Source organism: Syngnathus typhle, linkage group LG12 (assembly GCF_033458585.1).
Source record: "Syngnathus typhle isolate RoL2023-S1 ecotype Sweden linkage group LG12, RoL_Styp_1.0, whole genome shotgun sequence".
NCBI lineage: Eukaryota > Metazoa > Chordata > Actinopteri > Syngnathiformes > Syngnathidae > Syngnathus > Syngnathus typhle.
In genome coordinates this window covers 9,615,638-9,640,086 of record NC_083749.1, presented here as the reverse complement: position 1 = coordinate 9,640,086, position 24,449 = coordinate 9,615,638, and the positions used below count along the sequence as shown (strand labels likewise).

General features: G+C 39.2%; 1 protein-coding gene across 7 annotated transcripts; it reads right to left on the bottom strand.

The window, feature by feature from the left end:
* Positions 1–1,411: 1,411 nt before the first annotated feature.
* On the bottom strand, positions 1,412–21,241 carry mbd2 (methyl-CpG binding domain protein 2). Of its 7 annotated transcripts, XR_009716406.1 has the most exons (9): positions 20,790–21,241; positions 17,198–17,357; positions 13,656–13,796; positions 13,126–13,216; positions 12,877–13,054; positions 6,742–6,884; positions 4,675–4,820; positions 4,388–4,559; positions 1,412–1,964 (listed from the first exon to the last, which is right to left on the bottom strand). XR_009716406.1 is itself a non-coding variant. In XM_061293486.1 (7 exons), the coding sequence occupies exons 1-6, from the start codon at positions 20,897–20,899 to the stop codon at positions 6,767–6,769; spliced, it is 798 nt and encodes a 265-aa protein (XP_061149470.1). In that variant the 5' UTR covers positions 20,900–21,241; the 3' UTR covers positions 1,412–1,964; positions 6,742–6,766. The 7 variants fall into 7 exon arrangements, 2 of the variants coding, with proteins under 2 accessions (XP_061149470.1, XP_061149472.1); XR_009716404.1 differs by lacking the exon at positions 4,388–4,559 and having other exon boundaries at positions 4,675–4,823; XR_009716407.1 differs by lacking the exon at positions 4,388–4,559 and having other exon boundaries at positions 4,724–4,823.
* Between the last annotated feature and the right edge of the window lie 3,208 nt (positions 21,242–24,449).

The following is a 24,449-nucleotide window of genomic DNA, read 5'->3' as shown; positions in this document are numbered from 1 at the left end:
AGACCATAGGGTAGGCCCAGACTACTGGGGAATCCACTACTACACGATCAGAGAAACACATAAGTAGTGCACAGATGCATGTGCGTACTGACAAAATATTAAAAGTGTTGTGTCTGAAGATTTGCATACCAAACATTTTGCCGTGCAAACTATAAGCCACTTGCCTGCTTTTAGCCAAGGACAAAAAAATTCCAACAGCGCAAGACAGTGGGGTTGCTAGAAGACTTCCACCAAATTGTTTTCCCAGTTCTTCTGTCGATACTCATGTGAGGAGTCAAACGATCACGCCAAGAATGAGTGGAAAAAAAAGCAAAGATCAAGTCGTACAAAAAATATTCAGATAGAAATTACAATGCACTGTAGATCATCCAATAAGCATCTCTCGTTCGATGCTCTGATTTTTACAAGTGAGCTCTTCTTCTAGATTCTGTTCACGTTTTATCTGTCATCCGCTGCCCACAAAGTGTGGTGATTTTACATCCGTCTATTCCAAAGCACTGGTCCTGACATTATGTGTTATTATAAAATGGCTCGTAATCTCCCAATCATGAGGTGTGTGAATACCTCTGCTCAGCAAAAATGCAACATATTGACCGTACAAAGTATACAATTATTGCCTATAAACATCTGAATGTTTACATCTTCTGATGTTTATAGCAGATGACAAAAATAAACTAACATCAAACGTCTGTTGATTTAATAAAACCTCCTCGAAATGCTTCTTAATATGGCCACATGACAATAACTTCCGGGTCAGGGCCAGTGTTTTGAAGGGTGTAGAGCACCTGTGTCAAACTCAAGGCCCGCGGGCCGCATACGGCCCACCACAGCATTTTATATGGCCCACGAAGACAAATTGTGCATCAAATTCATATGTCAATATTAAAATTACTAATTGTTTTCACTTTTAAAAAATAGTTCTATTGCTAGCAATTTTTATTACCATTCATATTTTTAAAATGTGAAGTTTTTCTTAGTCTCTGTTTTGAAAACTAGTTATTCATTTAGTCATTCACTAGTTTGTTGAGTACCGTACACTATATATAATTTGAGACATTCAGACATTTATTTGGGTTGGCAATTTCAATGACCCTTCGAAGAAAACCATGACTGTGATGCGGCCCACAACAAAATAAGTTTGACACCCCTGGTATAGAGATTAGGAATGTTTCAATTAAGACACTTGAGATGAGCCCCTAAATTTAGCTTCTGAATAAAAGATGAAATAATTAATTTCATGCCTTCTTTTTGTTCAGTAGACGGGCCGCTATCTACCCTGTCCATGTTTTACTCAGAAAGCTTTGTTGACAAAATGTGAAAAATGGGTGGGGCCTTGAACGTTAAGAGATCTCATCAGGATGTAAAGGGTTGAGAGGAAACAAACTGGCAAGAGTCAGTCACCGACAAAACATTTGCGAATATAATCATTTATTTACGGCAGTCTGAAAAATGTACATGACTGTTCTGTCAAGGTATAAAATTTGCATTAAATAAATTTTCATTTTCATATTCATGTAAATTCATTACTCAATGAAAAACCCTGAATCTGAACAAAATTTCGACATCAAAAATCATCAGAGAGCACAGGAAGAGTAAATTAAGCAGTTAGCAAAGGCCGTCCAGCAGTTTGCAACCTGTTATCTTCTAATATGAGGGTGATGCTCATTTTAAAAGTACTTATCATAAGTTTGAAACGGACACACAATAAGAGCTTATTTAAAAGTTCACGGAACGTTTTGATCAGAGGCTTGCTCTTTTTCCTCTTTTAGCAGAGTACTCTCTGTTGCTACAATAGTTACTGTTACTTGTTTTCATGTTAATGAGAGAGAGGCTTTTTATATCCGGTCTGATGTCACACAGGGGAAAGACTTGTTTGAAGAGGCACGCTGCACGAATTGTGTCGGTTTGTTGTTTCGGTCCAGATGAAGAGAATGATAAACCTGAGGCTGGTGAACAGAGGAACCCTGTAGAGAGAGACATAGATTGGACTTATTGTGTGTACTACAATCAATCAATCATTAAAATTTAAGACTTCATTTAAAAAGACCATTTACTTCACATAATTTAGCATTTTTGTGATCTGTAGTAAACACTCTTTGAGATCATTAAAATAAATCATTCATTGTATGAAAATACTTAGTATTTCTTTCATAAATGTTACCGCTAGTGCACACATAAATAAATACCTGAAATATTTTTTATCATGTAATGACACAACAAGAACAAGAGATCTTGTGGTTTTGTGCAGAGCTGCAGAATGCAAATATGTGGAACAGGTTGACATACAAATATCAAATCCAGAATTTTTTTTGTCTCTATGGCATTCTTTAGTTCTCACCATTTGTATAGCGTTGTATTTCTGTTGAGTATACGATTGTGTGTTTTTTTTCTTAAATACAAGCAAAACAAATGTTATGGGCTCTGTATTCATGACCGGCGTTGAGCCGGCACGACACCTCCATTAACACCAAAAGGTAAATGTTCGATGAACCTTGTTTTTGCTTCAGAATATAACTCTTCTCTCTACTTTTAACACTCCACTCAGACCAAAATGACTCCTTCAGATGCTTAAAACCATCCTAATGAAAACACTCAGCACTGACAGTCTAGAGAGATGTTGCAGAACAATAAACATTAGCTTCTAAGGGAAAGAAAATTAAAACAAATGTGGAGAGCCTTCACGCTAACCATTAGCTTCCCCATTAACCTTCTGACACCTTCTCCCTATAAGTGCATTAACAATGATGGTTGGGCTATAATTCCAACTGCTTGGCTCTGTGGTATCTTTAGAAATATAAAAATCATCTTCTTTCTGTTTGGTGCCATGTCAAATAATTTTCTGTCAAGCCGAATCTCTAAATTTAAAACGCCCATTCGAGTGTGAGTACCTCATCGAGCTGACTTTGAATTCTCTCTCTCTCTCTCTCTCTCTCTCTCTCTCTCTCTCTCTCTCTCTCTCTCTCTCTCTCTCTCTCTCTCTCCCTCTCTCCCTCTCTCCCTCTCTCTCTCTCTCCCTCTCTCCCTCTCTCCCTCTCTCCCTCTCTCTCTCTCTCTCTCTCTCTCTCTCTCTCTCTCTCTCTCTCTCTCTCTCTCTCTCTCTCTCTCTCTCTCTCTCTCTCTCTCTCTCTCTCTCTCTCTCTCTCTATTATGTTTCAGTCACCGTTTCTAACATTTCACACTGATCCAATGCATGCTGGTGTTGACTTTGCAAGTATTTTTGTATTTCTTATTTGTGATGATTATTTTTCTTCTCAATGAGAGCTGTGGCATCCACTAAACCTACATCATTGTTCTGTTATAATGCTCCATTGTTTTTCTTTAGTAATATTCCATTATCGCTGCAGCACAATAATTTCATGGCCCCGCGTTTCAATAATTTCAAACTTAAGACCAACAATCCCCAGCTCAGTCTTAATTACTTCCTAATAATTACAAAACCTTGATAATCTGCTGCTCAATCGAGGCAATTCAGATGACTGACAGCAGACATGCACTCAGTAGTTATCAGCGTTATGAGAGGCTTTTGAAGGAGATAATTCCTCTTCTCAACAACCACTAATTACTGTGAGCTGAAAAATGCCGCAGGAGTCTGAATCAGCTTCTTTTGGAAATTACAAGATATAAAGCAAATAATCTCCCTCTCACACAAACGCACTAAGCGTGAATATCCGACACTGTTTTCCTATCAAAAGCGTCTCAGTCTTTTCCAAGTCAGCAGCGGGCATCTCAGTCTCGATCAGATAAAAAGCCAGCCGGCACATTTTAAAGAGAATTCAAGCATAGTGAAAACTTCCACAATCCATTTTCCCCAGAGTCAAAAGAAAAGATTAAATAGCTTTATTCTCTTCAGCGTACCACTATTTAATGAAAAACCCATGAATGAATGTTAAGTGTAGAGTTAAGTGTGTTAAGACTTTACTTCTACTTTTTTTTTTTTTTTTATCAGACACAATGGTACTTAGGTGTAGCAAAAATGTAGTTTTAAAATTTCAATAAAATTGGGGCTCATACCCAGATAATAAATACAATGTAAAAGATAATAAACAACATGTATCTGCGTTGTTTTTAATTAAACTACAAGGAAAAACATCCTGAAAATTTGTATGTCATGAAAGACATTTAATTTGAATGATCTGCACTTGATAAATCATTTTAAAATAAAAACGTTTTTGCACTTGGCAGCTAAATTGAAAACCAAGTAAATATGAGAAGCATCATATTATTTTAATTTGACTTGTTTTGCATCATACTTAAAACTTTGCAATATTTATAACTCAAATAAAACTTGAATCATGAACACGATCCCATGATTTATGAGCGATTATTATACAGCAGAATACGATTTTTCGAAAATAAATATAGAATAATTTTAGATGAAAGACGGCACCTGTGAGTTGGCATCTTGTTACGTCATTAACGTTCTCATTAATTTGTGAGCGTATCAACGCTTGTATGTGCCATTCAACAGCAGCATGTTTACAAAAGCTCTACTTTTGCCATTGGTCGATAATTCTAGGATGGCGAGGAGCTTCAACCCCAATGTGGAGTCAAAATAATTCCTAAGGAGAGTAGAGAGGATGGAGAATCAGTGCTACAAATGAAGTGAAGCAAGAGCGCCGCGACAGGAAAATTGGACAAATTATCAGGTGTTAGAAAACTACATTTGTTGTTTACTTTCAAACTCAAAACGTGAAGGGATGTCATGCTGTGATAGTGAGATTACAGTTGTGCTGTCCCGGCCATCCACATCTGCGATCTCAGCGCCTGTATACTCGTCCTTGGAGACTTGTATCTTATTCCTCCTCTCTCTGATGCACCAACTGCTTCACAGAACATGTGCAAAAAGAGGGAATAAAAGTCTGCAACTCCTGTTTGTTAAATACCCATGCAAAGGGAGATCTTGTACATTTTATTTAGAAAAATATATTTCATTTAGTTAATTAAGGTTTTGGAAAATACTTTGTTACAGCCACAGTTGTTAAAATGTTTTATTAATAAAGATGAGTTTTACGTTTGTTCATATTAGATGGAAAAAAAAACACATTTAGTCCAGAACTCAACTATTTAATTGCTATTCCTACTGATATCTTAATTAGGGTTAGTGTACATAGTGCTACGGTGCCGTGGCTACCTACTTTTATCCAAGAGCACATCATTATGAATCATTACAGATGGTAATAATTGTAATATTGTAAAAGAGCAGAAAGCAACAAGCAGACTTTTAGCAACGGGATACAAACAATGTGTGATTACAGCCAAGATTTAAAACTCTTGTTACACAACGCTGGAGACACACATTAGCTGGTCACTGCCCACTCTGGTCCAGTTATAAACACCCATTAGTAATCACTCCTCGACTCTCAGCGGCTCTTCGGCCCAATCGAATTCCAACCAGCCAATCTGCATAAATCTGCATTAATCGACTATTTTCCCTCCGCGGAAAACAAATGTGCTTTTAAAACTCCTTCTTATCTGTCGGCTTTTAGGGTAAACATCAGAGACATGCACGCACACAGACAGACACAGCCACACACAATTTCTGTCGACAATATCACACGTCAATTGATTTTAATTACCGTATTTTCCGGACTATAAGGCGCACCTTCAATGAATGGCCCATTTTAAAACTTTGTACTTATATAAGGCGCACCGGACTATAAGGCGCACCATTAATGCATCATGTCAGATTTTCAATCCAAATCAAATCATTCTCCATTTTATCTTTTTTATTCCAACTTCAGACGCAACAAATTACTTTATAATCACAAAATAATGATCCATAGTCTTTTTGATTCATGATTCATAGTCTTCAGTGGACCACTTATGATTGATTTCATGACACAATGCTTTGGGCCAGTTTAAATTTAGGAATTTGGTCCATATATAAGGCGCACTGGACTATAAGGCGCACTGTAGGCTTTTGAGAAAATTTTAGGTTTTTAGGTGCGCCTTATAGTCCGGAAAATACGGTACTTCAATTAGGAGAAAAATAAAAATCATAGATTAACCAGGTTGCAGGAAACATACTAACTAACAAGTGCGCAGTTGTTTATGTGTGGTTTTGTGGTTTTTGGATCACATATACTCTTAAAAATTACGGGTTACGAACAACAAAATTTGGGTTAAAAATGTTTTTTTTGTACAAAACAACAATTTCTATGGTGCAAAGAATCCACTGGCAAACTTCAGTAATAGCTGATCTTATACTGAAAGTGTACGAAGAATAAAAATGGCTATGAAAATCGTGGTCTGTAACAATGTGTTACTGTCACTGTAACACATCTTATTCAAATGATCAGGATCGTGAGGTGATCATTTATCAGGTGTGCTGGGGTAGGGATAAACTTAATACAGGCTGGCTAGGGGCTCTTGAGGACCAGACTTGAGCATCTGCTTCAGAGAGATTGTGCAAAGAGGAATGGTCAAAGATGCCTCTTTTGTCTTCTCCCATCTTGTCAAATATTATAGGAGAAGCTTAAGTGCTGTTTTGTTGGCAAAGGGTGTTAACATCTAGAATAATTGTGTCACACATGATGTAAATATTTTTTCATGCGGTAATTCTTTTTTTCACGAAATAAATGAGTTTGGTTTAAACGTTGTATTTTTCTCTTTGAAAAAAATGGTCCTATATTATTTTGGGAAAAAAGTGAATTTGTAAGAAGCTAAAGAAAACAGCTTGATTGAGGATGCCAATGATTATAATAAATATGGATTATGGAAGGTGCGGACCGGTTCGTTTACCTGTCTATTTTCTTGTTTGTTGACTTTAAGTCGCTTTTTCTTCCGACATCTGTTTGCTGTTTTCAGCAGCCCGTGCCAAGCTGTTTGCCATTAGTGCCTCCTCCAGACTCCTCCTTGCTTGCTGCACCTTCAGCTCCTGCTCCCTACATTTTCAACATAAATATAGATAAGTGGAATTCATATAATATCTCATAATATATATCTAACCCTAAAAACAGTTAAGAGTTTATTGCTAATATATTATTATATATTGCTTATATTATGTCTTAACATTCCAAGCAATGCCCTAGATTTTGTTGCAATACCAGAAACTTGTATTATTATGAACTCTGAAATATGCAGATCATGAACTTTCAAGAATCCTGATTATTCAGACACTTGGACAAAAAAAATAAAAAATAAATGAAGGACTATGTAGTTGCTGTATACAACTTAGAATGTCACTCTTGTACTTTTTTTGTGGTAGCAAAGTGAAATTATGGAGTGATCATGAAAATTGCTGGTTGAAATCAGGGCGGGACTAGATACGCAAAATTGCCCATTTTGGCAAGTCATGTAAACACAGTGCATGAAATGAAATTGTGATGAATGGTGACAATGTAATAGCCAAAATAAACAAAAACAAAAAAAAACCTCCCTTTTGTTTCAGATTATCAGCAAATACAACAGGTTTAAAACTAGACATGGAGGAGCACAGATAAAATGGAGGAGCATTGAGATTCTTAAAAATTAAAACCCTACAGAAAATGACCTTTGACCGCAGCTATGGGCAGCATCTTTGCTATATTCTCACTGCTCTTCTCTGACAAACAAACAAATACCTGGAGGTTTGTTTGCTTGACACTTGTAGCTAAATCAAATTGGGTTTTTTTCACTTCCTGCACGTCATTGTTTTTCCACAATCTCCTTGGTAAGCATTGGTAGGCAAAGCAACCTGCATCACACGTGGTGTCAATATCAATCAGTGTGATTCAGAGTTGCAGCAGAAGAAGGAAGACACTGGATTATCGCATCGCTTACTTTCGTCTACACGCAGTTCTTGATTGAGTCTTTTATTTTGTAATTTATGTTTTATCTGCTTGTTGTGCTCACTGTTTAGCCATTGTTCAATGTAGTAACCTGCAATTCAGTATTTTCCTTTCGCTAGCCTGACGATAAATATTTGGTTACTGTGTTTTCTGTCACCGATGAAACATTTTTATTTATTGTAATAAACTACATTTTTAAATAACTTTGAAAAACCCATTCAAAGTTTTCTACAATTGTAAGTAAGGATGGAACTAGTCCTGGAGAATATCTTGGGGCTGTAAAAGGTGAAAAACAAATGGAGTAGAAACTTAACCATTCCCTGGACAATTTGGTCTAAACAATTTGAACGAGTATCTGTCCACAGGCAGAGTAAGAAGAGCAGGGCAGGGAAGAGGGAAAAGGAATGAGAACGATTTAGGATGACAAGCACATTCAGAGGGAGGGAGAGGGGGGGAGAGGGAGAGAATTGGAAATTAATGGAGGAAAGAGATAAGAAAAAGGGGAGCACAGGAGGCATAAATGCTGGAGGGACTGAGGAGATATCAGAGGAGACCGAAGGAGGAGGGGTTGAAAATAGGAAGAGTGATGAAGATGAAAAAAACAAAGCCATTGTGAAGACAAACATAAAATATAGGTAATATGTGGCACTGAAATTATGAGTGGGGTTATAAATGGAGAAGACAAAGGATTTGGGAAACAAATTACGTAAAGGAAAGAAAATAAAGCGATAATAGGAAAGTACAGAGGTCAGAATACATCAAATGGTCAGGAAATAATAGGCAAAAGAAATTACGGGAAGGAAATTAGTGAAAAGTTACAAAGCGGAGAGGAGTGGAGACAGACCTATTCCAATAAGTCTGCTGTAATGGCTTTAACCAGCTGTTCCCTCTCTACTGGACTGACTTGGAGTTGTCAGTGAGAGCGAGTGTGTCTCCACAGTGCCCCCTGCCGTCAGGCTTTCACATTTTAAGACCGCTTGAATAAATATGCCTTTACAATATTCAACTAATCAATCCCCATTGAAGTTATGTGAGATGTTTCCACATATGTTGTATCAGCAACTGTGTTTTGTGTTTAAACAACTCTAATTAGCTGCACTTTTGACTGCTGCTTTAATTTGACCCCACGCTGCACGATTCTGAACCACAACAGGCAGTTGGCTCTCAAGCCACAGTAAACAACCTGCTCAACAAAATGACACAGTTATTGGAGCAACTTGGACATGGCACACAGTCAGATGGATCCACGGGGATTAAAAAGGGAGTTACAGAAAATGGCCTAACCACAGGATGTGCTCACTTGAGCACTAATTGTTATACTGATTTAGAATTGTGATTATTTCATGTGGTTTGATGATGTGGTGAAAACAAAGCCAGCTGTTCAACATGGTCCGAGTTTAAGATGCACATTTCCTCTTGCTTTCCATGAATTTCCTACTTGTAGTATTCTTGCCTTATCAGGTTAAGAGGAAGATGAAGTACTTTGCATCTTTAAAAATATAGCATGTTCACGAAATACACAAAAATACAATACAGTGATCCCTCGTTACTTCGCGTTTCGTTTATTGCGGCTTCACTACATTGCGGATTTTTTTTTTTCCAAATTAAAAAAAACATTTAAAAGTCAAATAGAACTTCTAAATCGAGGAAGCATGTGTCTAACCTTTAGGACAATATAGTATTGCTCCAAATGTTCGTTTACATTCCTTGTAAGTCCATTTTTGCGTATTAGCACGATCGCAAATTAGCATCTTTCCGCTAACTCCCTAGCCTGCCCAGTATCTCTTGTTGGTGACCGTACTTCACGGATTTCACTTTTCACGGGTGGTTTTTGGAACCAATTATCCGCGATAAATAAGGGATTACTGTATGCAAAAATGCACATGGACAAAACTACTTTTGTCAGAGTCAAGTTACTTCGGAAACCAATGTGGGTTTTTATTTCATTACTCGAGGGCTACCAACAATTTTGTCCACATGTGTAAATGTATAATGCTGACATTGAAGATAATAATTGCCCTTTACTGAATAAATGCATCGAATATGGATTTTTACCAGCAAAAAAGCTAACAAAAACGCAAAATAAAATGGCGCTGTTATAATAATGAATGTAGAAGCACCATTACAACTTGCCATTTGGCATAAATTTACATTAATTTCTTCAGAAATAAAAATACACCAAGACAGAAAGTCAAGACTTGGAAATCCATTTTCGTGACTAGTGCAAGTCTAGTGCACAGTGCTGTCTAACTGTACATATAAGTGAAGTTTTTCTTTTCCCATTTTGGGACGCTGCTTCCCCTGCATGCCCTGACCACATGTCCCTGGTGGATGGGATTAAATAAAATAAAAAAAATAGCACCCGAGCGGAGAAGAAGGGGGACCGGATGGTGTATTTCAAATACGTACATGGGATCACACTCCTCAGCGTCCCTGGTTAGGTGTATTTAGGGTTGCTGGAGAGGACGGTCTGTAGGGTATTGGAGTCTCAGATTCAAAAGGAGCAGAGTGTTTTTTTTTCTGGCCAGCATTACACTCGGCATGGTCCTCGAGAGTGCATGTGAGGTATGGCCAACCCGTTAGCATGTGTTTTATTGACTTTAAGAAGACGTTTTATTGTGTACCCTGACCAATTTTGTTGGGGGTGCGCCAAGAGTACCAGACGCCCTAGTATGGGATGTTCCGTCCATTTCTGTTAAAAGTTTGTTCCTCATTCCCGGCAGTAAGTTGGATATGTTTCCGGTGAGGAACAAACTCCACAGAGGAAACCCTTTTTTTCCTCTCTAACCTTTATGGATATCCATCCATCCATTTTCTGAACCACTGAACCACTCCTTATGCAGGTCGCAGGTCGCAGGCATGCTGGAGCGTGTGGGAGCCTACCCAGCTGCCTTCAGGCAGTAGGCGGGGGACACCCTGAACGGGTTTCCAGCGAATCGCAGGGCACACATACGTTCGATCGCTGGACATCAACATGCCTGCTGAGATCTATGAACCGGACAGTGCGTAACTGCTGTGCATCTGGAGCGGCTAGCGTGCTATCGGGCGGACCGGGCCATTGTACGAGGGGGAACGTCGCGAGGAGGTGGAATGTGCGTCTACATCCGTGACGAATGGTGGGATGCAAGCACTGCTCGCCTCTGGCGAAGTTTGTGATCTCCAGGCTGTTGGGGTCCTGAACTCTCTCCCCCGTTGTTTACTTGTATGTTACTCGTGTACTCTGTCTCGTCACCGTGGGATGGAGGAAACGTAATTTCGATTTCTTTGTGTGTCTTTGCATGAAGGAATTGACAATAAAGCTGACTCTGACTCTGAGTCTGAACAACCATTCACCACGCTCATACCTACGGACAATTTGGAGTGCTCAATCGGCCGACCATGCATGACTTTGAAAAATGGGAGGAAATCGGACTAACTAGGGGAAACCCACACAGGCACAGGGAGAACATGCAAACTCCACACAGGAAGGCCAAAGTTAAAATCAAATCTACAAGCTATATTGTGAGGCAGATGTGCGAAAAAGGATTCCACCGTCTCGCAACACATGAAGAAAATGGATGGATGGATATGCCGGCAACAATTAAACAGGCACAACAATTAAATGCTCTTCCATTAGGCTGCAGAATAAGCAAAAAATCTGATCTGCAGCCAGACTCTCTATGAAGTTGGCTTTTTGTGAGATATTTGTTTGGAGTTAAAAAAAATACTGCATGTGCCGAAGATAAATAAACATTGGGAAACACAGCTGTAAAGCCTATGTCACTTTTAATCCACATATGAAAAGCCCCCAACGTAGTACAGTAATCCCTCGCTACTTCGCGGTTCGCCTATCGTGGCCTCAGTTCATCGCGGGTTTTTATGAAAAGAAATATTGCGTCTATATTCGGTGCATCGCGGCTTTTTGCGGCGTCACTTGGAGCGCCGGGCTTTGTCTGCCCATATGACTTTACAGCACACTATTTGCCAGTAGAGGAGACGAGACCAATGGGAATATGTTGATCTCTATCCTTGCCGTTGATTGGCTTACAAGAGCAGTTCTATCCACGCTTTATCTCAGCCTCCCGCAGTCGCGCTACGTATCCACTCTTCCACTTCCACGTTCGCATCAGCAGAATCGGCAGCATATCTGATTCGCACTCATTTTGTGACGAACGAGGCAGGGCAACCACATGCAACACGGGCTCACACAAAGTTTAAGGAGGGCTGGAATGACTCCAGGAGAGCAGAGCTCGCATCGTGTGTCATCGAAGCAGAAGGGCATAGCAAGATTTTTAAAGCTTTTTAAAAAGTATTTAAAGATACAATAAAGTGTTTAAAAATATAATAAAGTGTTTAAAAATAAAATTATAAACGTGTGTGGATGCCCTTGCGCTGGTCTCTGGGGTCGCGGCAGCCGGTAGCACAACAGGAGCAGAGCAGAGCCGTGACACCTTTGCACTTTAAAATATTTAAAACAATTTTTTAAAATATAATAACATATTTAAAAGTACAATAGAGTGTATAAAAATAAAATTATAAAGGTTTTGTGCGGATGCCCTCGCGCTGGACCGTGGGGGCGCGTCAGCCGGCCAGCACGCAAGAGCAAAGAGGACACGTTTACACTTCATAAAAGAATGATAAAAGTCCTGTTTGGATATTGTAACAATATATTTACTCTTATTTATTTGATTATTTATTTAAATAACTAAAAATGTTTCTGAAAGTCAGTTTGACTTTAAAATGTTTACAAAAGTGTATAAAAATACAATAGAATGTTTAAAAAAATAAACTGTATGAAACTATAATAAAGGTTCATGAAAGTCTTGTGCGGATATTATAACAATATATGTATTTACTCTTATTTAGTTTCTTTATTTTCTTATTTATTTAAATAAGGGAGAATGTGTTTGAAAATCAGTTTGACTTTAAAATGTTTACAAAAGTTTTTAAAAATACAAAAAAAGAATTTAACAGTGTTTAAAAATAAAATAAAGGTTCATAAAAGTCTTTGTAACAAGATATTTTCTCTACTTCATGTATTTCGCCTATCACGCGTTGTTTTTGGAACGTAACCCCCGCAAAAAACGAGGGTTCACTGTAATAGCAACATTCAAATTGAGCCTCTTACCGGATTTGCTCGTCAGTCACAGTGAAGGCTTTACAAAGCGGCTGGGACGTGTTCAGCCAGATTGCTGGGTTCTTTTCGGCTGCAACAGATGTCTGTCCTGTGATAGGAGCAGAGCTCATGTGGAGAGCACTTGCAATTGCAGACAGCAGAGTGTCATCACTTGAGCTGAGACCAACACCTGCAGTGGCAGAAAGGTCCAAGGTCAGAGGCTAAAATCATTGTACTGGGTTTAGGTTGATGTAAACTGACTCTGTAGGACTTTCGGCAGCTCCATTGTTCTTAGCACTTCCTGTGAGACATCTGATGATCGCAAACCTGTTAACCTCCTCTCCCAAAAAAGCTGCAAAGACACGGAGACCGGGTTGATTACGAAATGGGCACTTAAGTGTGCTCAAGTGTTATGACATTACCGTATGTTAGTTTTACAGTTAACATCACCCAGGAGTGACAAATAAACAAATTGAACCAAGCAAATTTTGCCTCTCATTTGCAGGACTGTTTGCTATTTTATTTACCAGATAATTTTCAGGAAGGACAAAATATTATCTATAAAATGATAACAATTCAATGCAGGGGCAATTATGTAATGTGATGATTATTAGGGTTTCCATACATAACATTCTGGATGAGTAATAGGAAACATATACAGGTAGTCATGCAATCAATAAAAAAGTAATAATCTTTTTTTTAATTCATGTTAACACATGCAGAAACTCAAACATGCCCTTAAACAGGTTTTTAAAATGAGTGAGTGAATAAGTTCATATGTGCATTCTTACCTGTCTGGGCTGCTCAGTCGCTCTCTGTAGGTCTGTCTTTACCTTGTTTCCCGGGTGATTTGTAATCTTGGTAACAGGCTGTTTAAAGATGGATGCCGTCTGTCTGATGGGCAAACTCGTGTTCAGGTCAGGCTTACCTCCCTACAGAAAATGAGGCAATGTTGACGTCTCTGAGAGTGTTACTTTACTTGCACATTATTACTATTATTCTTAAATCTATTTGGTTCTACCATCCTCACTCATCTACATTTACACATCAAGTATCGGATAAAATCAACAATAAGTAAGACTATAAACCAACACTCAAGGTATAATAAACAAAAATATGCCCTATTGTTACTTTTGCATTATCAATAAAATAATCCTGAAATTACATTAAGTAACTAAACACACATTTAATCATTAAATCAATAATTTGGCACCTTAAAGCCTCTGTGCTTTTTTGTTTGTTCTTTTTCTGCTTCTAAAATTTAACAGTGCAAATCAATTTATCAACTTAAAATTATTGACAAGTAAATGTGCAGATTTTTTTATTTAATGTAATATTGGGAGGGGGAGGGGTTGCAGACAAATTTCTTCTCCACAATACAGCCCATTTATTAGCAATACAATGAATATTCACTTTGCACATTTAACTTAAAATTTACAGCCCCAAATTTTCTATTTTCTAAAATTTCAGGTTAGTAGCCACTGCGGTCCAAGTACAACTTAGTTCGGAGCCCTGCACCTGTACCCCTGATGTAGTTTGTTAAACTAACTTCTGGACATCGATGATTTGCTCAACATCCAATGAGCAAGGAAAAATCCTTAAGTGCACAGTGGAGTAGTGCTGAGGTTATACCTGGAATAAAAACAATGATTTAAGTGTTCATGTTTGATGTTTCTTTTTTTTTTTTTTTTCCTGCGGTGTCATATGTTACATATAACACATGTATAAACAACTTAATGTGGTCTGAATATGTTCTGAATGATATACTGTGCAAGTCATTGCATTCCATGCGTGGCTCTCCTCTCAGTAGGGTACATTTTTTATTGTTGAGAATCTGTATTGACTTAGATAATTACACCATTGGGAAAAGTGTTCATGATTACCAAGCAAACTATAACTATAAAATATAAAATATAAGATATAATCATATCTTGATGGGTGTCAGAAACACTCATTTCCGTTTTTTAAGTTTTCAACTCCCTTATTGCTCATGTTTTGTTTCTGTGTGTGCATGTACAAATACAAACACACACACAGAGTCACACTGTGGTGCACAAAACACACCCGAAGCGTACGTGTTTAAAAGCATGTCAGCACACATGCCTGACATCAAAGTTGGAACCGGAAAAAAGTGACAGGAAGGCTGCTCTATGACCTTGTGTAATAACTTCTCAAGCAAGTAGAATGACCCCCAAGACAATCGTTTAGAACTTAAACAATTAATTCCTGGACAATTTGTTTCGCTTGTTAAACTGTAAAGGCAATTTGCTTTTGAGCAATGGTTTTACATAGTTACTGTAACTCCTATACGAGTGTACCGTTTTTTTCCAAACTATAAGCCGCTACTTTTTGCACAAGCTTTGAACCCTGCAGCTTGTAGTCCGATGCGACATATCTATGGATTTTTCTTGATTTTTGTGAAATACATACATACATCCATTTAAAAAATAAAAATAAAATTGCTGTACCGCTTGTCCCCACAGGGGTCACGGGCATGCAAGAGCCTATGCCTGCACTCATTGGGCAGGCGGGGGACACCCTGAACCAGTTGCCAGCCAATCGCAGGGAAGACAGAGACGACCAAACATCCGCACTCACACCTTTAGGTAATTTGGAGTGCTCGATCAGCCTACCAAGCATATTTTGGGGAAGTGGGAGGAAACCGGAGTGCCTGGAGAAAACCCACGCAGGCACGGGGAGAACATGCAAACTTCAAGCAGGGAGGGCCGGAGGTGGAATCCAATCCGCACCCTCTGAACTGTGAGGCGAACGTGCTAACCAGTTCATACTGTGCCATCATGTCTAATACACTCGTTAGTAAAAAAGTTGTGCGGCACCGCTTTGCTGGGGTGGAGGGATATGTAACCAGACACACGATCACTGGGGAGAAAAGTGGTGTGTTGACTGCATGTCCATCCGCCAGGCAAATAGTGCCGGACAATTGACACGAACAAGAGACAGAACGAGATCAAGCCAGAAATTCCTGGAGAAATGAAGCTTTTATACACAAACCCTCATTATGGGGGACAAAAGAAATGCATATGATACCTCTTTTAAGTTAAAGGCAGTCGATTTGGCTCGATTTGGAAATAGAAATTCATTATTATAATTGTATAAAGTATATTTACACCAATACTGAAACAAAACTACAGCAAAAACCAAAAACTTTAGCAAGAACAGTGTAATCATCCCTGACCCATCTGACACCATGGGGCAAATGGGTGTGAATGCCAAGCTGTCAACCATGCTGAACAAAGCGAGCCACCCTTCAAGGACACTCTGACAGCACCTCACAACTCTTTCAGCGCCAAGACTTTTACACCTGCGCTGTGTAAAGCAGGAATTTCGCCATTCCTTCCTTCCTGCCTGCAGCTGTCATGGTAATCAACGGGAATACTGGGATACAGTGCAAGAATAGATTTCACGGTCACATGACTATAAAATGGCTGTTGTGATTATAGTAGTGATGCATTTAAACGGCAGATCAGAATAGGAACATATAAAAGGCATTTTCAGCCTGTTCGGTCAGTTTCATCCTAATCTGAACATAAAAATCCATGTAAACCATGACAGATTTTATATCAATCAGCTGGAGCGCAACCTTACGCAGTTTTATTAGTCCACTGAGACACGTTTGGCAATTACATAGATCCGATGTGATAAAAATAATTATTATTGGCATGAGGCTCATGAGTAAAAATTCATGAATTAACAGTGTCACATTTTAAGACACAGGGTTTAAAGCATGATAAAAGTGTAATGCCTTGTATGTAATTTTGAACGATTTCCTGTGTGTGGATTTAAACGGTACCGTAATTTTCGGACTATAAATCGCACCGGAGTATAAATCGCACCAGCCATAAAATGCCCAAAAAAGTGAAAAAAAAACATATATATGTATATAAGTCGCTCCTGAGTATGAGTCGTCCCCCCACCCAAACTATGAAAAAAAAACGCGATTTATAGTCCGAAAATTACGATATATCATTTCACACAGCCTTTTTAATATTGACGAGTCATGACCTTTCACCTGCTTGATGTCCTGGCCATAGATATCCAAAAGCCTTTGGCCACCAACTGCTCTGAGATCAAGCAGCACCTCTCTACAGTTTTAGTTTTATTTCATTCCTGCAGGTGCGTGTCACACCAGTTGATAAATTTATCCACCACAGTTTTTTCATTAGTGTGTTGAGTAAGAATGATGTGTGATCATGTGTGATCAGAGAATTGTACTATGAAATGGTTTGGTTCAGCACTAAGAAAGTGCTAATCTGATAATCTGGTGACACGCAGCTATAGAACCACTCACAACAGCCAACTCAATCCGAATTACCTTTGCCAGGCTCAGTTGGTCATGTCGGAGTTTCTGTTTGTTCTTCTGCAGTTTGCCAGGCATCATCTTCCCCGTCCGGAAGTCGAAACACGCCAAATCTACTTTGTTTCCAAGGTAACGGGACAATTGAGGTTTACTCCGGAACTTTTTCCCTGTAGGACTAAATACATAGAAAAATGGAGAATGTCAGAAGGACACATTGTACTGGGTTAACTTTGATCTGGTGAACTGCTGAAATTGAATGGTTCACAAAATGGATATTAGACACAAATTTCTGAATTATTTGTACGCAAAAATTCTAAAGCTGTAACATTAATAGATGCACAGCCTTCAAGGCTTTTTCTGCTTGTCCCTTAAAAAAAGGCATTGACATCATATTGAGGTACCGCATCACATTGCCAACATTTCCCCCTTCAGAAGAGAATTTGGAAGAATGCCCTATACATAAATGCCAAATGCTGGAAAGGCTGACCAAACAAATCCTAATGCTCAAGCATGGGACTGCCTTTTCCCACCTTGCTGTGTTTAAAGCACAATCACTGTCCCAACACTATTTTATAAGTCACACTAGAGCTTGCGCTGACGTCACAATAAATCGTCTGCTTTCAGCAAAGAGTTGCTGTAATCCTCAATTGCGCTGGGTTCTGTGTAAAAAAAAAAAAATACAAACAAAAAAAATAAAGGAAAGGTAGCCTGTTGACACATCTTCTGTTGTGACTCACTACTTTTGTGGAATCTCTGTGTAAAAGATGCCAGAGACCCTCAATCATCTGAACTCTATTAAAGAACAAAAAAATCAGATCACATATTGACATACAAGGCGGCACAGTGGACTCATGTTAGGATGTCCGCCTCACAGTTCAGAGCGTGCTTCAGCTCTTGCCCTGCCTGTGGAGTTTGCATGTTCTCCCTGAGCCTGCGTGGGTTTTCTCCGGGTGCTCCGGTTTCCTTCCACGTTTCAAAAACATGCATGGTAGGCCAATTGAGCTCTTCAAATTGCCTGTAGATGAGTGTGGATGTGTTCAATTGGCTGGCATACAGTTCAGGGTGTACAACTGCTGGGATAGGCCCCAACATGCCCGTGACCCCAATGGGGACAAACATGGCTCAGCGGTAGTGGGAGTGTTTGCCTCTCAACTCAAAGCTTGTGGAATCGATCCTCAATAGGGGTGTAAATCGCGGGTTTTGCCACGATACGATATCATATTGATACAAAGAACCTCGATACGATATTTGACGATATCTTAATCTGCTGTGATTCATTCACGATACATCACGATATAGTGCTCTTTTTTTTTTCTTTTAAATAAAAAATATAGAACAATATCCTGATTTATAACAATTCATATGCAAAATCAACAAGGTACTGCAAACTCTTTATTTAGGAAATTATAAGAGTATTGTAGTATACAAAGGGCTTATTTTAACACTGAACTTTGATGTCGTGTTTTTTCTTTAAATGTGCGGCGAGATTTGTGGTCCCTGAATATTTGATCACCGCATGGCAGGATTTACAAACTGCACGTGTCTTGTCCGTTGAGCCATCTTTTCTTTGGAATCCAAAGTGCTTCCAAACGAATGACTTGAAGCCTAAAGGGGAGCAAATTTCCTCGTCTTTTTGGACACTAGCCATAGCACCAGCCCAGGAGCCGCGTACTACTTGTCGACTCCCCTTTCACGTGCCTGCTCTGCTCACAACACAACGCCGCGGCGCGCACTGCTCCCGGAAAGAGGAAGCAAGCAACAATGAACTGGATTTCAAAATAAAGTCGCGTCTAATGTCCGAGGTCAAACACGGCGATATAAATCGATGTTTACATTTAGCATCGATGCCAATAAATCGTAGAGCATTAGATCGATTAATCTATGTGTATCGATGAATCCCTAATCCTCAACCCTGGTGACCAAAACAGTGAAACCCAATTTGTTTCAAGTGTGGACCTGGCAGGTGCCTTGCATGGCAGCAGCCTGCCATTGGTGTATGAATGGGTGAATGTGAGGCATTGTAAAGGTCTTTGGGCACCATGTGGTATAGATAAAAATAAAAAAAAGCGCTATATAAATTCAATCCATTTACAAGCGGTAAAGAAAATGGATGGATATTGACATACAAAAATACTAATTCTTATGAATGGCAATTTCGGAGCAGGAGTTACCAGGTAGCCTCCAAGGACCTGCTCTACAGATGGCTCACCAGTTATGTACATTATGGACACCTAATAAGTGAGAGAAATCATGAACAGGATTAGTATCTTCACATAAATGCTTATTAATAATCACAATAATAACATTGAAACAATAATTTGAACAAATGTATTAATTCACAGATTTGAGCATCAAAGCAGTATCCCCTTCACATTAATCAGTCACTTGGTGACCAATTAAGAGTTTACAATTAACCTAACTTGTGTTCTGGGAAGGAAGCAAGAATCGTAAGCAGAGGGAGAATATGGGCAGTGCACATGCCACATAGGAATTCCCGGGCCCAAATTCGACCCCCCAACCTATAAACTGAGAGGCAGACATGCCAGGCACTCGAACACTGTTGCACCATGTATGACAACATGCATGTTTTCTTTTTAATTCATCAAATTTAACTAACCAATCAACAGGTATTAAAATATTGCCTCATGTCATAGTTCCTTTTTTTTTGGACAAACTTAGCTTCTCAATAAACAAAATAGCCCTAGAGGTAATCTTAACACTAAAACGTGAAGAAAATCTGCCGACACCATGGGCTGTGGTTGAGTTTCACAGCTCTTCCAGTAAGTCAACCTGCTGACTGGAACTGATGAGTCATATTACAAACCAAACTGAAAGCAAAGCCAAGACACAGCTCATGAGCTACTTCAGGTTACAGGAAGTGACATAGCCCAGATGCTTTCAACTGAGCTGAGTCTGACAGGAAGTGACCGCAGCTGTTCTTCACAGCTCTCCTTTGAATTCATTATTGTCCATGATGTTGTCGTTGTTTGGTAAATGTAATTTGTGTTTGTATCAAGATTTACTTTTAGGATAAATTATAAAAATAATGTCTAATTATAACTACATTACCTTTAGTTTACCTACAAAATGGTCAGCTGTTTTTTGCTTTTTACTTGCTAGTAATACACGAGGAATTTGACACCACTAAATAGTAAATTGTGTTTAAAATAAAACCTTGCTGGATAATTGCAGTAGAGTTTTTGGAATCCATAAAGCTGGAGCAACATTTATGAGATGGGCAAAAATTGGGTCGAAATGTCAGCAGCAGGAAGTATTCCACTTAGTTAGTGTATGACGCTAATACCAGGGTAGTGTATATGGACAGTTTATGCAGTCATTCAATGACACCATGATGGGCAGTGGTGCAATACACCGTATATACGTGCATAATACACTCGACACGTGTTGATCCAGAAGGGGCAAGTAATAATATAGTTCAATAGTTACACGACTCATCATCATCCGCTGGGACTGTTTAGAATTTGAAACATTATGATGACTGAGACTTTACAGTAGATGTTAACTCGTAATAGCAGGTCATGGGGACCCAACACTTTGTCTGTGGCTGATAACTGACCAATACTTTAAGAAGGGCAGTCTAGTGTACCTGTAGTAATAGATGTCGCTTTTGCCGGCGCTCAAACCGGACTTCCTGATCACTTCTTCCTTCTTCCAGCCGGGTGGCAGAGCTGGACAGTCCGACCTCCTCTTCTCCATCAGTACACACTAGCGATCTCGGGATTCAGATACGTTCAAGTCAATTGATCTCGCTCAGTGGCCCCCCAGCCTAAGTGCGGAGGCAAGACCCGGCGGAACACGCGCTGACGTCACAGATGTTACGTTTGCCGGCTCGCCCTGCCTCCACCCTGGCTGTTTGTTTTGTGTTATGTGAAAGAAAAGTGCACCGCGTGGTCTGCTGTCGGGAATGAAACGACCTTCTCTCTATAATATACTTCAATTTGCCTCCCGAAATAATAAATCAACGTCCGGTGAGGTCCGAAATGGGCTAACGGCAAGCTGCGAGCCTGTGACGTCTATCTTGCTCGATCGCTCCCTCTGAGATCTTCTATTGAAAGTGACCAATCACTTCGATCTCTTTCAAAGCAATTGCACAACAACCGCAGGACTTCAAACGCAAAACGGGGGGAAAAAACTAAGGCCTGCTGTTTTTATTTAAAAATTACTTTGTTGGCCTATTAAAATGCAAATCCATTAGCAGCTCTGAACCTTTTATGCATATATTAGGGGAAACGACAATAATATTACTATTTTAAGACAAATTATTTGATGAATCAATAAATTGTAGACTGGCCAATAAGTGAGCATGGCATTAAATACATACATTTTGTTTGGGGGTGAATTATTATGATTAGAGCAGAGATCAATGGTGCCTGGACAAATAGCCAGAGTGACCACACTGTCCTCATTTTTCTCATCTTTGCTTCAAACCCGTCACATTATGGGAGAGGTTAAAAGGGGCCTACAGTAGCCGAGGAACCTTGACAGGCAGGACTGTCCCATCAAGTTTGGACATGGAAAAATACTGTAAAGTATGCACTAAAAACTAACTAACTAAAACAAAATACAAATCCTATGTATTCCTCCACTATCGCAATTGAATCATTTTCATAGACATGATCCCTCAGCATTCAATTTGTAGTCATAAAATTGACTGTCCATAATTCATAGCATTATGTTCCTTCTCACTCTCCATCTTTTGGCCTTTTTTTTCCCCCTTTGCATAATCTTATTATCTCATCTCCTACCACCCTAAAGGGCTTGGCATTTTGGATGCACCAAAGTATTTTATAGGCAACAAGCATTTTTTTCCTGCATCGTTTACATGAACTGCCAATCTCTCAATACATTTTTATAAGAAAAATCTCATAGTATGGAAAACAATTTGTTTTTAAAAAGAAGGCTACATTGTGCACCATTTATATAAATTATATAATTTAACTTACATGCAAAGAAAATTGGGCATTGTGAGCCTCCATACCAAACACCGTGCAGGCCACGATTATCAACATTATCTTTCCTGTGAATCCTGCACATGTGTATGACATAGTATTATTCACGACTGCTCCCCCAAAACAGTCCAAAAGATCCAGTTGCTTCTCTATTGTTGTACTGGAACAACAGAATTTACAATGGAACCCTCGGCCAGCCAAGATGGAAAAAAAAACATCTACTGGCCAGCTACCTGCCACACGCGGCCAACCAATGGAGACAATAACAACGACTGACAGTAGATGGCAACAAAGTAATGAAGTACAATTTCAAGCACCTCATCCCAATAAATCATATTTTATGGATGGCCTGGTTTGTGTATACCCAAAGTGTCAACGACACATGTATCCACAGAGGTTTGAAGTCCATTTTCTATCAAGAACAGGTGGCATTCAGAACGCAAGATTGATCTTAGTAAGAATGCTTTGAAAGTCTTGCATGAAAATGATAAAAAACAATCTGGCAGTGAGGGGGAGAGATGATTGTGACTGATGTAGTGACTTGACTGCAAACTACCAAATGGCTGGAAGTGGCTGTCAGGTGGAGTGAGCTGAGAAAAAGCAGTGCAGAGAGACAAAGGACAAGATATTGCGCACAAGATAAATTGTATGTAAAAAAATAACTAAAAAAAAAATAATTACATACTTTCCTCACTATATTTATGCACCTTTGGCAGCACGTACACATTTTATTATTGTTTATATGATGCCACGAGCTTGGCACGCCCAACTCTATGCTGGTTAGCCCATTTCTGCTCACAACACCTCTTGAGGGAATCAGGTTGGATTGGGGGCCTCGGTACACAGCCATTTTGAAAGGGGGGTCGACAACTAGTACGCGGCTCTTGGGCTGGTGCTATGGCTAGTGTCCAAAAAGACGAGGAAATTCCCTCCCCTTTAGGCTTCAAGTCATTCTTTGGAAGCACTTTGGATTCCAAAGAAAAGATGACTCAACGAGTCAACGGACAAGACACGTGCAGTTTGTAAATCCTGCCATGCGGTGATCAAATATTCAGGGAGCACAAATCTCGCCGCACATTTAAAGAAAAAACACGACATCAAAGTTCAGTGTTAAAATAAGCACTTTGTATACTACAATACTCTTGTAATTTCCTAAATAAATAGTTTGCAGTACCTTGTTGATTTTGCGTATGAATTGTTATAAAACAGGATATTGTTCTATATTTTTTATTTAAAAAAAAAAATCGATCGTACAGCACTATATCGTGATATATCGTGAATGAATCCCAGCAGGCTTTAAGATATCGGCAAATATCGTATCGTAGTTCTTTGTATCGATATGATATCGTACCGTGACAAAACCCGCGATTTACACCCCTAGTAAGGACCCAAAAGGTAATGACAATTCTGAGTGGCCATGACTGACAGAGACCCTTAGAAAAAAAGGGTTTTATATTTGCTACGTGGGGCCCACAGTGATGTTTTTCACTGGCCCTGTAAGAGAGATTTTGCTATGTGCAATTTGCCCGTGATGAGAAGGACAAATACTCTGTGGCTGTACTTGAGTAGATTTCTCAGCTGTCTGTGTTTTTTTTTTCTTCTGACATTATACTTTTACAATTGAAAAAAAAAACAAAAATGGCTGCACATAACACGTAGTCATTTCATAATCATATGTCTGTGAGCATATGAAAAAGACGAACGCTCGAGTGATTTCTTCAGCCCTGATATAATGGTGTCGGTGTGCGCCAATCATTCTTTATTACAGCTTTCGTGAACACATTCTGCTGAGATCTCAATTTGCCTTTAAATTAGTCTTGGGCATTTGTTGTTTACCTTAAGGAAGACTTATTTGGGCAGACAAAATGCCGTTGTAGATTAAAAATTGACTTTGAAAAACGGCTTCATAATCTAAAAGACATACCGCTTTTTCTCCTTGAAGGATAACCATATCACCTTTTCATCTTGCTTCAAACAGCCTTCCATCGGCATCAAATTTAATCTTATTGGACATTTCAGGATCATTATTTGGAACAGTGTTTTTCAACTGCACTTGTTGGCAAAACCTAATTGATGTGGATACGTATAACGCACACTAGTGCCGTCACTTCTCACGTAACAGTCGGCATGCATTGTGGGAAATGTAGTTCATAGTCGATGCACGCGACAGTATTTAAATTAAGACAATCCTGTTAAACTCACGGCCCACATTTAAGTCTGACACGTGACCTACACAAAGCCTGTACTTTTACTTTAGTTTACTCTTGTAAGAACATCTCGAAATAAAAAATCAGGAG